The sequence below is a fragment of the Halictus rubicundus genome, chromosome 6 (assembly GCF_050948215.1).
Source record: "Halictus rubicundus isolate RS-2024b chromosome 6, iyHalRubi1_principal, whole genome shotgun sequence".
NCBI classification, from domain to species: Eukaryota; Metazoa; Arthropoda; class Insecta; order Hymenoptera; family Halictidae; genus Halictus; species Halictus rubicundus.
The window spans coordinates 8,100,445-8,117,468 of NC_135154.1; the positions used below are offsets into that span (position 1 = coordinate 8,100,445).

The 17,024-nt window shown below is 41.2% G+C and overlaps 1 protein-coding gene across 1 annotated transcript in view; it reads left to right on the top strand.

Moving 5' to 3' along the window:
* The first annotated feature begins 2,330 nt into the window (after positions 1-2,330).
* The window catches only part of LOC143354857 (uncharacterized), a 150,890-nt gene continuing 136,196 nt past the window's right edge, over positions 2,331-17,024 (top strand). Inside the window, exons 1-2 of the mRNA XM_076789233.1 lie at positions 2,331-2,481; positions 6,841-7,240. Coding sequence (XP_076645348.1) covers positions 6,925-7,240 — 316 coding nt within the window. The 5' untranslated portion in view covers positions 2,331-2,481; positions 6,841-6,924. The remainder of the gene's footprint in view (positions 2,482-6,840; positions 7,241-17,024) is intronic.

Sequence of the window (17,024 nt, forward strand, 5' to 3'; positions counted from 1 at the left end):
AATTTAACAAATTTTTAGTTGACAAAAACTCCAACCCTGTAACTTTAATAAATTTTTTATTGGTGAAAATTTTAACTCTATAACTACGCAAATCACGTCTGTTTAATTTGATAAGTCTTCAACTGTTGGTCTCCAATTATAATTTAAGAAATTTCTACGTTGGTTTCTTTTGTTTGCAGTATGCAGGCTCCAGGAAAAAATTGTATGATCAACGACATGATCAATCATTTCGGCGGAATTTAATTTTTTGCGTTACGATGAGTTACGCTCACGTGATGCATCAAACATTCCGCGGTTATTTTCTATATCTACAAGATACATTGTTCCGCACAGTACAAATGGACGAGTTCTACGCGAGATACATTTCTTTTCCAGGATTAATGCGGCACTCCTTTTTCCTCCAAATTATGAAATATCGGTAGATCCCGAGCATTCATACCGTCGGAGGATTTCCGATGGTTAATATTCATTTTTTGCAGCTATACATTCTGTGTAATGCTGTAATATACTTTCAGCCGTAGATTATATAACTTCGTTGTTCATGGTCTCCTTAAATCTTCCAAATAACTGCGTTTCCCATTGTACTCCTCTGAATTAGATCATTCGTGCCCCATAGAAGTAGCTGTAACGGTTCCAAAGTCGTGGAACTGAAACTCGTGACTATGGTTCCCGGTATTCGAGTTAGGTTTTAAATGTTGAAGCACGCGACGAAAATTGTAATTGAAATTTTTCATCCGAAAGTTTCGTTCTACTCGGTCACACGAAGTAACCGAAAATTACGAAACTTTAAAACCAGTTTCATAAGGATATTTTATTATTAAGCAAGATGTGAAGATAGGGAAAATTTCCAGCCCAATTACAGCGCGCTATAATATGCCGATGTCATATTTTTGATTCTGCTAATATGAAAACTTGCTTCTCTACAAAATTATCTCTAGAAAACTTTCCCCATTACCGCTTCAGGTACTCCGTTAACAAAACGTGCGAAGAAAGGTAGAATTTTGTGGTGTTATACAGGAAACAGCACATTACGTGTTTGAACGAGACTATTAATTTATTTTTTAACCCTTTGCACTCGAAGCTATTTCAACTCCAAAAGGAAACATATAAAATATTTCCCTTCCATGTATTTGTTTTCATGTTATACATATAATATAAAATATGGTGAGATTTACTCGTACAACAGTGAAATGTTTAGTAATTTATTAAATACAAATTTAATAATGCAATAGAATATTTTGAATAATGATACAGCAATTTTTAGTGGTGCCTTACAGCCACCATTCGAGTGCTAATAATGTGAACAAGTTTGAAAAATCGAGGTGAAATTCTACAGAGTTAGCTGTGCGAACACTTTTTCCACCGACTGTACATACTGTGCGTGCCGCGCAGGAAGTCTCGCGAAAGGAATGCGGGTCTGATTGGTCCGAGTGGAAGGGGCACGCCTCTAGCTGCTCCATTGGCTAAAGCGGCTGCACATACTATACAGCGTGTGACGTCAAAGCCTAAGCCTTAGCCTACTGGAGCGTCAGCGGTGGGGATGGGCGAAGCGAGCGAGTGCCCCCTTTGCCCTTGGGGCGTCGAGACTTCTTGCGAGGCGCTTGCAGTACACATCTTTTGTTTAGACTGTGTTCTTACAAAATCAAAAGACATAGTAAAATATATTTGTACCAAGAAACCTGCTAGATGTTTCGAAAAGCACGATAGCCGATCGATGAAGGAACGGTTAGCCTAATTTCCTGTTCTTGTTCCAGGTGCAGGGACGCGATAAGCTAGAGCCGGAAGTTGTGAGGATCGACGGGGCGACAAGGAGCAAGCAGCGTCTCGCGTTGAGTAACTGAGCACATGTGACGGAGTGTCGTGACCCGAGACACTTGTTGCACGTCGGTTATCCGTTAAAAAGTGCGCCGCGAGGCGTGCCTCTGTCAGGACCAAGGGATTAGTCAACGTCCTTAAACAGGGGAGAGAGAAAGAGAGAGAGAGAGAGAGGGGGGGAAAGAAAATGAAAAGAAAGAAAGGAAGCGACGCGCGCGTGCCTTGAATCCCGCTCGGATCTGTCAGCGTTCTTCCGGCGTACTGTCAGCCATGCTGCTCGTGAGCATGCTCGTCGTGTTTCGCGAACTTTTCCCGTTGACGCGATGCGAGTCCGCCGGTTGCTTCGATGAACACCTGTGACTGTCGGCTGTCATGCCGATCGTTGACGAATCTTCGCGCGGCACGGCTACCTGTTAGCTAGCTGCTCGGCGACGAGTGATCCACGCGCTAAAGTTCCTCTCGATTGTCGCGCGTGTCGCGTGTCGCGTGTGTCCTTCAAAAGGGGAATCCGTGAACCGTAACCGGACGAACAGAGGACATGATGATCGTGTGTTCAGGCCGGTGACACCGGTCGCCGTTGTGCGCGAGTGCGTGTGCGCGTGTGCCCATCGTCGCCGGTTCTCCTAGGTGGCGGACTGTCATCGGCGCGACGGATATTCGACCGTGGTGAGTTCTCATCCATTGTTACGCGAAACTGTAAGAAAAATAAAGAGAGACCTAACCCTGAACAGACTAGTCAGATGCGACGCCGCATCTACCACCCGTTCCATTTTATTCCGATATAAGGCAATACCTCGGAACCGGTTTTCGTCTTATTTCGGACGGGAGTACCTATGCGGCTTGATTTTGTCCCCGGGCTTAGGGGAACACGGAGAACGAGCTCGGGCAACGGTAACTTTCCTTGGAAGGGGGTAGAACATTTCTTATTTCGATATAAGACGATAGCTCGGGACTGGCTTTCGTCTTATTTCGGACCAGGATATCCATGCGGCTTGATTTTGTCCCCGGGCCTGGGGGGACACAGTATTTCTTATTTCGATAGAAAAAGCATCGTCTTATATCGGAATAAATCTGTACCGGAATACAACAATTGCATAGTTAGGTGTGCCGACCAATTAGTTCTGCAACTATCCAAAGTATTATTTATTATTAGACTGCGGATCTTTATGCAAAATAAAAAATATTTGATTGCAAGACACAGGAGCGAAGTAAAAATTTCTTCTTTTTAATTATTTTATCAAGCTAAAACCAACATGCTGGTGCCCTTACATCTTTTTAATATGTCCTCTGATTTAACACGTTGACTGCCATGTCACCTATATGTGGGCGATGGAATTATTTGTCCAGGTTCTAAAATGAATTTTTATGTTAATATATTCATTGTACCAAATTTGATTAGGATCTGTAAAATGCGAAAAAGTTGGAGGACTACTCAATATCATACATTTAATTTTTTTCAATTTTTATTTCATTAAATAACTTACCTTGATTTTATGAAATTTTTCAGGTTTCTAGTTTGGCAGTCAAAGTGTTAAATTGTGCTTACCCATTTTTGTCATAGATGCATAAAATCCGCAGTCCATTTATCTATTTATCAAGATTGTCGAATGAAGGCAAGTTTTGACCAACAAGAAATGACCTTGAACAACCTTGGGAACCAGAACATAAAGCGAGGAATACTGCTTAAATTAGAACCTGGCGCATACTAGATGCTTCCTGTTCTTGCTCATTTAGTTGTCACACAATACCCCCGTCCCCTTGAACTGCTCCTTTAATTACACCGTGAAAATTTGTAAAGCAGCCAGCGGGAAGAAAAAGAAATTGTTTTTGCAGACGAGAAAATTCAAGTTACAAAACTGAAATCACCTGAGAGTTGTTGTCCCCGGAGTCACCTCTGGAAACTGTCTTTTTCGTTGTTGCACGAAGTCCTGGAAAGTTTTATCAAAATCGGAAGAGGACGGTCGGACGATGTCCTTTGTGTTTTTCACTGCAATTCCCAACCCATTCAGAGGCAACGTGAGACGGAAAAAAAAAATAGACAGTTATCCCTGAAATTGTACCTCTCCAGACAGCGGCCTCTCCAGCGGGGTATGTCACTGTATCTATACTGTGCACCCTTTTGTTGCTGGAGCGGCCTCTGCTTGGACTGAAAATAACAAAAATAAAATTCGTGCGCTTTTAGAAAGTTCTACGAACGAACGTGACAGGTACGCCAACTCGAAGCCTCGTGGTTTTGTTTAGCAATCTTCGATTTTTACATTTCTCCGACAAAATACTTGATTAGTGTTATAATTTTTCGATTTAAGATAGACTTCCTTAATAATCAAACTTAACCCTTAACACTCGAATGGCGACTGTAAGGCACCACTAAAAATTGCTGTTCAGTATTATACGAGTAAATTGCACCATTTTTGTATGTATAACATGAAAAATATATATAGAAGGGAAACATTCTAGGTCGGAAGAAATGGAAGAAATGGTCGTTTTGGAGTAAAATAGCTTCGAGTGCAAAGGGTTAAGACTAAACGTCAAAAATTAGAAGAACTTTCAAAAACTAGTCTATTCTATTTCTCTATATATCTATAATTTTAATATTTCTCCACAAATGAGCGGAGCGAATAACGAAAAAATTCTGCAGGTCTAAATTATAGGTTAATAATCAATATTAATGATGACGTGCCCGGGATATTGTATCTGCATTCAGGCTATCAGCGCGCACGCCAAGCGCGAGCTTCCAAAATAATGAACCCGTCCATTTTACGAGCAGATTCATGCTGCAAAGACCGTTGAATAATCAAAGCGTGCGTGGAAACGCTCCGTTGAAGGCCTCAAAAGGAACACGTGCTTGTTCTTAAGTGTTAGAAGCACGGCAATTCGACTAAGTGATTAAAAATAAATCACAGCCTGTCTTTATGACACGTTCAAAACAGTTTAGCACGCAACTTTCCTGTGATCCTTACCCTGCACTGTCACTGTCAAAGAAGTTTTTGTTTCAACGCGACGACATTGTTGGATCAGCGATATACAAAGAGCTGGTGGGACGTTTGAGATTATAAAATTCGAACGGAGTGTCTTGCCGCAGGAACAACATAAAGACTGTAACAATGCTTTTCAAAAATATTCAGTGAACCGTATCTCTGCAAATTCTTGAACATTTTTCCACTTATGCGATACGCTACGGTATTCCCATTTCCATAAAATTGCACAAAGGACACTATTCAAAGGATAAAGATATTGTTAATTCAGATGTTGTGCTAAAGTTTCCAAACGTGAATGTAAATATAAGGGCCCGGGATAGTCACGTGACTTTTTAATTAATAATTTGCATTCACAGCCTTCAGACAGAGATTTAAGATCCGTCTTGGTCTTGATCCGACGGGTGTTCAGTCTGTGACTAAACTTGTCACATTTTTTCCTCTGTATTATCGATATTATGAATTCCTCTTTCGAACGAGCCCTTTATCAGCGACAAAATATTCTCACATAAGGACGAAAACTTGAGGCACGTAAAACCATTTTTTGTCGGTAATGTGGTCACTCTACTTTATCGCGAATCTACGTAGACCGGGACCTTAAGAAATATCTTGAATGGTAATAAGAAATAACTGCTTGAAATAGTTTCTCTTATAGTTGTAATGTTTATGGTGCTCAGCAACCTTCGGTAACAACGCAACTTTTAGCTGTTCGTTTCGGACTTTACGAGAAGCTAAACAGTTTCGACGCGGTGCCTTGCTTTCTCGCTGACTAAACTGCAGAAGCGTTAATAGTTTCAAACGGCGCTTTCAGCATGTATCGAACCAATATGGACGGCTTTTCGATCGTGTAAGACCGGCAACGACTCGAGCCGATATTGTGCGCTGCTGCAGCAGCCTGGCTCCGGCTTAGCAAAAGATTAAAACATTACTGAACGTTACAGAATATGTACTCGGAAACTACAGTAACACGTAACGCAGTTTCAGCTGGATATTTTCTATCGATTTACTCTTAAAAAATATCAGAATTTACTTTCCTCGAGATATCCGTTTTCGTCGAGCACACTTGTCACAAAATTAAATAAAACGCTCCGCGAACATTTACTTTATACACTGGGACTCTAAAACAGAGAGATACATATGGTAACCAGCGGAGAAGGGGGGATAGAAATGTTCTATTCTCAAAACAAATTACTCGTTGGTACCGTTGGTACCAATTACTCATTGGAACGGGGTATACTTCGCGGTAGTGGGGACAATTCCGCGACGTTTATCGTCCATGCCTTGGCGACATATATAGAGAAATCACTGTAATATGTTTTAATAGGTACAACCCCCGAGAGACTTCCCTTGCCCCCTTTTTTTATTGTTTTGGAGGGGGTTGAAATGCATTTACGCACTACTTCCTAGGATCATCGCAACCCTGGAAAAGTGAGGGAGTCGTCGGTGATCCCCGGTTCCCCTGACCTCCTTCTAATCATTATCGTGAGGGTTGCAATTCGTCCAGCTCCCCTTGCTCCCCTTTTTTCTTCTTTTTCTTGTTTTGGAGGGGGTTGAAATGCATTTCCGCACTACTTCCGGGGATCATCGCAACCCCGGGAAAGTGAGGGACTCATCGGTGATCCCCGGTTCTCCTGGCCTCCTCCTAATCATTACCCTGGGGGTTGCAATTCGACCAACTCCCTTGCCCCCTTCTTTTTCTTTTGTTTTATTGTTTTGGAGGTGGTTGAAATGCATTTCCGCACTACTTCCGGGGATCCCCGGTTTCCCTGACCTCTTTCCAATCATTATACCGGGGGGTTGCAATTCGTCCAACTCCCCTTGCCCCCTTGTTTCTTTTCTCTTATTGTTTTGGAGGGGGTTGAAATGCATTTCCGCACTACTTCCGGGGATCATCGCAACTCCGGGAAAGTGAGGGACCCACCGGTGATCCCCAGTTCCCCTAACCTCCTGATCATTATCGTAGGGGTTGCAATTCGTCCTTGCCCCTGAGTCGTTTTCAGCTGCCGATAATACCGGGGCGAATTGTTGACGAAAACTTATAAATTTGCAGGTGGATATCTTCGGGCTCGTACACGGGTGGCTTCGGCAAAGACAGGAAGCAGAAAAGACCGGAAGGCTGGATCACCTCCGTGGAATGTCTTCGAGCGCCAAGCGGCTGGTGCAGTCGCTTAGGGGCCGCAGCGGAGGTGGCAGAGGCAACGTCGGTGGTCGCAGCGATGCTGGCGGTGAGGAAGGCAGCGGCGGCGGCGGCGGCGGCGGTGCCAGCAGCACCAGCGCAACCAGATTGTGCCATTCTGATAACAGCCTTGAGCTCAATCAAATCTCGGTGGTCGGTGACACTATCGCTACAACACCCTGCCACTGCGGCGGTCTCAAGTATGACAGGAGGCAAGCACTGTTCAGCATCGCCGATTGGGTGCCCGACACACCGGCGTACAGACTCCATTCGGGTCAGTACCTTTCTTTCATTCACCGAATTGTCTTTCGCAGGCTTCAAGGTGACCCTTTCCCTCCGCGCGGTGCGCCGAAAATTCCGTTTTCTACACAAAATTACGTTACCAAGATTGTAGACGGTACGAGAAAACGTTTCGGACAAAAGTTGTCACATGTAGAATAGAGTCCTTGATGATTCTCCTTGGTTGACATTGCGGTGACCTTGAAAAGCTCCGTAGTGATTACAATTGGAACTTTTAGTGGGAACCTATATTTTTGATTGCGTAGGCACAAAGGTGACTCGAGGTTAATGCAAGATTTAAAACAATTTTCGAGTTTTTTTGCAGAAGCAGATTAGAAAAATTAGTTATTTGAAGTTGTCGCGTGATTTTATCGTCGATCGAGCAGAATTCCTCGTTAGCGTTTAGGCTTCGACAAGACTAAGACCGCGGCACAGAGTCGAAGTAGAGGTTTCACCCTGTTTAACCACCCTCGTTCCAATAATGCTCTGCGACAGACAGGATTCGAGCAAACTTTTCGGCAGATCTGTTATAGACACGTCCGATCCGACAGAGTTCGAATCAAATTGGAGCCAAAACAATCATGTTTTTGCTGGCGGAGACCGCTCAAACTGTTAAACCGTTTACCCTAAACCATTCGATCCGGTTCGGAAGCATTCCCGGAATTGTGCCCGAAATACCGACCACTATTGTCGGACCGCTTCGCTCAACGTTCATTTGTAATAGAATGGGCCAGTTTCGGTATCTACTTTGATCTTAGGCATCCGCCATGCTCGGTAAAGGTGAAGCAGAAAATTGAGCCACGGATGACTGAGAAGTGACGCAAGTCCAATCAAACTCGACCGTCTCTATACCAAGCTTCACGACCTTCGAACTATACGCGGCAACGCAGCTCGGTGCGTGTGTTAGTGTGCGATTATTTTGCGACGCCAGATCAACAAAATATTAATACCGCGACACATGGAACGGTATAAAAAGTGCGTTGTCTTTTTAGGGTTAAATTGCAGGGAAATTAGAGTGGAGCTAAAACACGGTTTGCAATGTCTTCGAACATGATTCAGTATCACGAAGATGATTTTGCAACGCCAAATCAACAAAATATTAATACTGCAATACATGGAACGGTACAAAAAGTGCGGCATCCTTAGGGTTTAATTGCAGGAAAATTGGAGTGGAGCTAAAGCACGTTTTGCAATGTCTTCGAACATGATTCAGTATCATAAAGTTTTTTTATGCATGAAATATTCAATTATCCAAGCATAACAAACGCATGTAACTTACGTAGTCGATTTGTCTAAAAATTGAATATGTCGAAACGATCGATTTATTTACTAGGGGGCAGTATAAAAATTACGAAAAGAGTCTATGGCGATTTTCCAAAGATTTTTTGGCAATTTTTGAAACCGTTTCTTCGTGTTTGGACGTAACTTGGGCAGAAAGTTCTCACGAAAATATTTTCTTTATCTGCCGATATTCCTGCCGCAGGGGTGAAAGTTCAGCCCGGAAGTTGGTGGCGCGTGGATGAATATCTTGGTGAGAGCTAAAAATATTTCACTAGAGCTGGAAGAAACGGTAAAGCTATTTATTTAGAGAATAATTCAACTGTGGAAATTCTATAAATTTCCATAGGATGCGTTAGAAATCTGTGTTTCTCGGTGAGTTTTCTGGTAAAATGTTTGTCCGCTCGACGACGATTATGCGCCGGCAACCGTTCGATGGGTAGGAATAAAGAGAGAAACTTGTTTTCACTTTGCGGTGGCGAATTATTTGCGCGGAGAAGTTCGTAACGCCGCTACTTTCCGGAATTTTCATCAGACTAATGCTGCGCGTCAATTTGCGAGTTTCGGCGCTGAAAGGAACTCTCGGGAGCGAACACTGTGGCGAACATAAACCCGAGACCGGTTCTCTCGCTGAAACGAAAGGCGGCTATCAGTCGCTTTCGAGTTTCGCGTCTCGCAAGTGGACGCGTTCGCGCTTTTATTGCTGGAGAACGGCCACAAGAACTGCCGACAACGCACAGCGGAACCTTGATTATGCGAATTAATTTCGGATCGAAAGTGTGACGGAAAATCGGGAACTTGGTGCGCCAATACTTTTTGGAGCCACGGGGTGTAATCGCCGATGGCGAGTTCCCCGACGCGCATGTAGTGTCCGCGGAGAAGAATAGGTCGAGTGATGAGGGGAACAATGGAATAGGGGACGAAGACAGTTTTCCGAGTTCTGAGAGGAGAAAAAATTTCGGAAGCAGCGCGCATCAGCCGCCTCCATTCAAAGATGTCGAGGATTCGCCTTGCGAACATTTAGCAGGGTGAATGGCCGGCGAGGGGAGGGCGGATAGGGGATATTCGGAAGTGGCTCGAGGACTTGGAAGAAACCGGCGAAATTTGCGGACCGCGTACAATCATTTACGCAAAGAAGTTGCCGCGGAGGTTGGCCGAAACTTTTTCTGCGGCGCGATAAGTGCGCCCCGTCGTAGAACCGGCCGCTGATTAATGGACTCGCCAAGACTGTCATTAGTAAAGCTATTCAGCGAGAATTGCCCCCAACGAAGAATCACAGTGGGAAGATGTATCGCGGATATGTGTCTATCAACGCGGATATTACGAGTCATGCTGATATCACGCCCCGGAACCGAACATACCACGCCGAACAAACGAACTACAGAAATGTTCAATGTTCGAACCACGATAATTTCGTTAAAAAAGACAGTACAATAACAAATTTCGACTCGTTTTAGAGCTCGACGCCTCTACCTTCGCACACCAGAATTTATTTTGCCTGGCATATTTGTGCACGATACAGCAGGTGAAAAACTCTGGACACGTTTTTCCTCGAAAACTATGCAAATTACATCGTCTGTAGGCGTATGAAAAATTTTTTTCTGAATGAATCTATTACAGACTCGAAAATCAAATCTTCCCCCTTACAACGACTGCTTAAAATTTGACGCATGATTTTTTTTTTTGGCTGTTTTATAGAACAAAAATGAGGAAGGCTGTGCGAGGCCTTCGGGGTGTACAGAATGCAGCCCAATAATATGTATAAGCGGGCACGAGGAGATTCTTTAAGAAAAATCGGGTTAAAGTTTGCTTCAGGAAACCAGAAATTTGTACCTCTTTTTTATGAAATCCTGTAGATTTTGGCGAGAAAATGCCGAAAATCCAAGTTTTAATGTTAGCAATTCACCGGTTCAAATGTTAAGCGTGTTTAAACCAATATGGCGGCGCCCTTACCTGTCAAAAACACTGAAAATCGCACATCTTTACACCAATAAACCATTGTAGTGCGTGGAAGCAAATAAAAATAACGACCAATATGGGATCCGGATAAAAAGGGATCTTCGAATAATAGAAGGCAGTGGCGCGATGGCGGCGAAGAGCCACGAGAAACTGTCTATTTCGCGCGTGTGGGGACAAAGCGTTTCCAATATAGGAAATTCATATTTACGGCAGACAACTGCAAGAAAGCGAGAACGAGTAGGTCAACTCGCCGAAGAATTCGATCATGTCTGAAGCATTTTGTCCGTTCAGATTTCAAATAAAGAAATATTTTCAATGCCACGTCCGGGGAATTGTTATAGACATTACTCGAAGGTACTATCGCAGCTTTTAATAATATTTTGGTGAATTTAGGACAGACGATTTTACAATACTAAAACAAATACAATACTAAAAGTATTCAAACAAAATATTTGAAAGTATTCGAAAAATTGTATATTGTATATTGTGCGCATAGAAATAATAGTTAGAGCTGCAAAAGCGAGCTGGAGGTTTAAAAATTCCATTGCAATTTTTATTAACTGTGAAGGGAATTTTTAAGAGTCCCCGGACTTTCCGTGTATGCCCGTCGGAATTCCGGCGGAAATCTCGAATGTTCACGGCGGATAAAAATGGAGGTGTACAAAGCGGAAAAACAGTTTTGCGGAACAGATTGAGAAAGACTTTGCGGAGACGTGGGGGATGGCGAGAAGATTTAAGAAATTGTATCTTGCCGTTTTATTGCGGGTAGTCTCGCATCGGCAAGATCTTTACACGGCCAGTGAACGGATGCGGTTGAAAGAAGCTCGCGCACATTTTCCGGTGAAAAAGCAACACCTATCGCGAAGACGTATACGCCTGCCACTCGGATTTTCCGGCAATTACGAATAGTCAAGAAGATTTTCGTTGGTCGTCGACTACACCTGCATCTTCTCTTGCACGGTGCGAAGATAAAAAGTTATTCGTTCCATCGATCTCCGCGCAGGTTTTTTCGCGCGTTTTCTTCACTTTCGCGCAGATTTTGCGATACAAGTTTCTTCGCTTTCGGAACGATTTAAATTCTTTTAAATGCATAAACTCCGCGACCAAATTATAATTAACAGGAAGATCGCGTCAAACTTCGAAGTTAATCGGATGAAAATTATAGCAGATACTTACCGCCGCCAGTTTTGAAAGTCTCGCTTTGCGAAAACAAGTTTGGAGGCTTTAATTTGTTGCTTTAGCGGGTCAGAGCTAGTAGTGAACATTTTCAATTCGGAAAATATAAGAAAAAAGAAAATGATTATTTTCTGAAAGGGGTCTAACCCTTTAACAGGGTCTTCAAAATATTTTTCACCGAGTAAAAATGTATAATAAATGTCGCGGTATCAGCAATACAAATTTTGTCGAGCGCAACACGCCATTTTAAGGTCGGAGTCCGAACGTGCACGACGAAATTGGAAGTAATTTGGATCCCGCATTATTTGGTTTTATTTTCGGGTGGTTTCCGCCGCAACGGCGATCATTTCATCAAACGCTAATAAAAAATGACAATTTTAATTTTGATTCGCGCACGAGGTTTTCCGCGCACGCGATTTATTGCGCTTTACTGCCCGCTGGCGGTAGCAAACCGCCTCTCTCTGTTATTTTGCATCCCCCTATGCGTGCCGCGCCTGTTCTTATTGAATGGTTCCGACGCGGATCTATTCACGCGTAAAACAATTCGCCGCCAATATCTGCGCGTGTACATTACATTCGAAAATAGTGATTTATACCGTGGAATAATTCTGATCGGATACTGAAAGACTTCGCCGCGAATTAATGAAAATTAATTTAACGCGAATCATCTCTACCGCGTGCACGACGTCTGCGAATCGATGGTACCTCAAACAATTTATTCCATATTCTCCTCGCATTTTTTAATGTACTCGCTCTTTTCTATTTCACTCATTTTTATCCGTCGAATCTGTAACACGAAAAATAGTAAAATTATATTTATGGAAAATAAAGTGGAAAATTGAATGGAAATCAATTTTTGCTTAACCCCCGTTTGTTCCAATCGAGTTGGAAAAGGTTTCTGCATAAAAATCCAGAGTATAATTATTGCAATCGCCAGGAGAGCAGAAAGAGATTGCAACCACAGTATGCAACTGTATACCAAGTGGCAAAATTTATTAGCACACCGTACTCACAAGGCTCATTAATATTGATCCAAAAACTGCCGCATTGTTCGTGCTGTAAATGTTCTATGTCCACGGTGCAACACGGATGTATAATTCAATGGACGTGCAAGCTGCTTAGTGAACGGACCGCTAACATGTATTTTAATGTGTTACACTATAATACACATCAGTATAATGGACACAACCTCGATGCCGTTGCGACCGCAGCCTAGTTTATCCACACCTTTTTCCACTAATTAATGCTGCCCGTGATAATGGTAAAGAACGTAATCCAATAATTACATCGCGGACACAATAATAAACGCGGTTATATCGTTAAAATAAACGAAGTTACATTATTGGAGCTGCGACGTAATTTCGCGACTATTATATAAGGGGCGGCAAGCAATCATTTTAAGAAATTTTATGTACATACTTTTGTGTAAATACTTGTTAGTTTCCAATTGTTTAAAAACAAGCTCTCCCGGTGTGCATACGCTTGCAGTAAATTCAGAAAGCAACATATAAATTAAAATTAAATAAAAACAAACGCTGTTTTCTTTTTTAATAACTTGGTGCTCGGAAAGCAGTGCAAGAATATTTCTAAAAATTGCGGTCGCCACAATGTTGTGTTTCGATTCATTTTTGAGTGTAAATTGCACAAAATTATTGTCATTGCAATGCGAGAGAATAATCCCGAGGATCCATCCGGAATCATTGGATGACAGACGCGGATTCTTCGGTGATTTACGATTTCTGGCGAGTTCTGTGCGGCGACGCGCGCGTTAAAAACACAAGTGGAAAACCAGCAGGCAGGAAGAATAAAAGCTTGCAGCGAGGCGAGGCCGCGAAGCTTCTCTTGCGGTTTAATTTTTGTCCGGGCAGCAGTTGCAGCTGATTATGCTCGAGCACTCAGCGCAAACCTGGCAGAGGCAGGACTCGATATCAGGGAAAAAAAGCAGCAGTTTACGTTGCTGAGCGTGCACGTATACATAATATAAGCAGTAACGTGCCTCCTGAGGATCCCGCTAACACTGATGATAAGGGAGAAGTACTTTTCTCTGCAATTTGCCCTCAGATGCTATCCGCGAATTATTTGCCCTCGCCGCCATGCACATTTCTCCGCTATCGCACCCGCAACGACTATGAATCTATACGCGTGGGAGAACGGTCCTGCGAAATGCACAATTCCTTCATTTCGAACGATCTCGTTCATAGATTTTTCAAACTGAAGCTTTGTTCGTAGAAATAGCGAGATTTTTAAATCATCAATAGACGGCGGATCTTTATACAAAATAAAAAATGCATTCATTGCAATACACAGGAGGCAAATGAAAAATTTTTTCTCGCTTTAATTATCGTATTAAACTGAAACTAATACGCTGATATTTTTATCATAAATGCACAAAATACGCGGTCTAATCATTAAAAATAAATTATTAGATTGTTGCTCTTCATGCAAAATGAACATTTTCAATCGTAAAAAGCAGGAAGCAAATAAAAATTTATGTATTTATTTAATCATTTCAATAAGCTGAAGATAATGTATCTTTATTCCCAATTCTATTAAATTTAGCTGCTCAATTTTGTTATAAATGCATAAAATCCGCAGTCTGTTATCGTGAAAGTTAATAAATATAAATTTATCATGATTATGATTTTAAACCGTAAGATTTATTGCACGAATTTTGTGAGAACATCGTTTTTACTGTTCTCTGTGAAAACACGTGTGAATCTTTTATTTCTGAAGTTGAGGGCGCAATTTTCAATCTATTTTAGGTTCGCGTGGACTGCGTCGCATCTCAATTTCATCAGAATCCCTGTTACTGCATCCAAATAGTGGCCCGTTTGGCGTCGAGTGACCCCGTTAATGATCTCATCGATACATACACGACATTCGTTTGAAGCTTGGATACTACGAGCTTCGAATCTGTCTCGTTCACAGTATCGATAATTCTCGTTCACGTGCTAGTGAAAATTGTAGATTTGCTCGCACAATCAAGATATGTCGGATTACGTCAAATATTTCTTACGACTTTTTACAATAGTTTCCATATTTTGCACATTCATGGAAATGCAAAAAATAAAAATAAAAATAGAATACTTAGTTTAGTTCTCCCTATTTTGCACATTCATGGGAACACAAAGAATAAAAATAAAAATAGAATACTTAGTCATAGATTGTAAAAAGTATTACAAATGATCTGTAGACGCCCTTTTCCAGAATGATTAATCGAATACCGTACCATAAATGAAAGATTAATTACCTTAACCCCTGTGCTATGAATGTGTATTATTAACGATGCTAAAATTTAAATACAATTAGGTAACAGTCATTTGTGAAGTTCTACATTATTATTGTTTAGCATTCCAGACAAAATTAATTCAATTCATGCAATACACAATTATTACCAATTTAATTTGTCACGAATGAAAGACAATTTGTTGTCTTATTGCAATTTCCTATGAATATTCTAATTTTTGTAGAAACATATTTCTTCTCATATCTTATACAATAATTTAATGCAATTTAATTTGTCACGAATAAAAGACAAAATCTGTTGTCTTATTGCAATTTCCTATGAATATTCTAATTTTTGTAGAAACATATTTCTTCTCATATCTTGTAGAATAAAATTTGGGAAACGAACAAACAGCAAGATCGATAAAATATTTGCAGATTGCAGCGACACAAAGTGCGATGCACATTTTAAAACTGGGCTAGGTTGTTAAACATTACGAAGTGGAGTAAAAAGAAAGCTCGCTGTTTCCATATTCTCGCGAAACGGTTCGAATTGGCCATAAGGAAACCCATGAATATGGAAACAGTTGGATCATTGCACGCGACGAAGCCTATAATGAGAGCCTCTTAAACCAGCGTTGTTACTTGGTAATTAGCGACAACAAGTCGAATAAGTTCATTGTATAAGCGCCTTCGGATAGGAGTTCGGAGCTCTGGCGACGCGAGCAAAACCGTGTACGATATTTCTAGACTGTAATTAAAGCAGGCTACGCTTCCGGGCATTGCCGGAAAGTTACGAATAATTTGCAAATTTGTGCGCCCATGGTTTTGTCGGTCAGACGGAAAACCAGGGGTAGCTTATGCTGACTTTTCGCATGGTTGTTTCGAGAATCACGTCCGATTTGTTTATCCTTTGCTTCGAGCTGTTTGCGGAGAATTAATAATAGCGAATCCTAAATAGTATAATAACTGAGCAGCAAAAGAGTTGTGAAACATTTCTATAAGTTACAATCGAGAACATTTTTGGAAAACATTTTTTGAGAACATTTTTTTGAACATTTTTAAAAATATGTTTACGTTACAAATCACGATGGGATTGAATAAAGAAAAATTCTGTGGATTTTATGGATTTGTATGAAAAATTGTTGTAGTCTTTTCTCGGTATATGTCTCTGTGTGAGACCACTACTAATTCAATAACAAAACTCCTTTATTTTTCATTATTTTTTTATGGAACCTTTTTAAACCCACATAAAAATTTGTCCTGATTTGTAAAAATCTCGATGATTTTATCATTCTTTTTGTTCGACAAATGTTTTCTTTTTTAATTGAATTTCGGCTGTAACTTAAATCACAATATATTAATTGTACAGTTACTTCTGTGATTGTTGATGTTAACAATATTCTGATATTGATATTTTTACATATTAGCGACGAAACGATTCGCAACTTTTGTCAGGAGAAACATTTAACAAAGAAAACCTAACACAGTGAAAACGTTTTAAAAGCTCAATATAGAAACACGTGTTTTGCAGAAATGGCTACTAGAAAATGGCTGCCACGCTCTTCTAGATCAAGACATTTACTTCAATTTTTCAGCACGCACTCGTTAAACATCACGTAATAACATATTAATTTTCCAAATAAACAGAATTTTATAAATTTAAGTAATTGTTTAGTCCAAAAATTGTTTACCTGATTTTTCAACAGTTTCACGCCTCAAGCGTTAAGGCAAAATCCAAGGTCCAGTCGGCCTTACGAACGCGAGAATACGCGATCAACGAAGTTGTTAATTAATGTAACAAGCGTAATTATATCGCACGTTGTCGAAGTTGTTAATCAGCGTAACTGGTGTAGTTGCATTACCTGTAAAATATAATTCCGAAATTAATGGCAGTACCGAAAACTTTCGGAACCGCGTATATATGTACCGTGCTTACATTTAATTACATAAGCAAGACGTAAAGCAATGAAATAATTGAATCGAGATGTTTATCTTCGCGCGGAACGAGAAGTAATGTTATACGCGGGTCGGAAATGGAATGCAAAATGGGCAGGTTAACAACGTGAGGTGGATAGCGTGTAATCGAGGCTGGGCCTGCTAATGACCTTGTCGCTGAGTCGCTACCTTGTCATTACTAT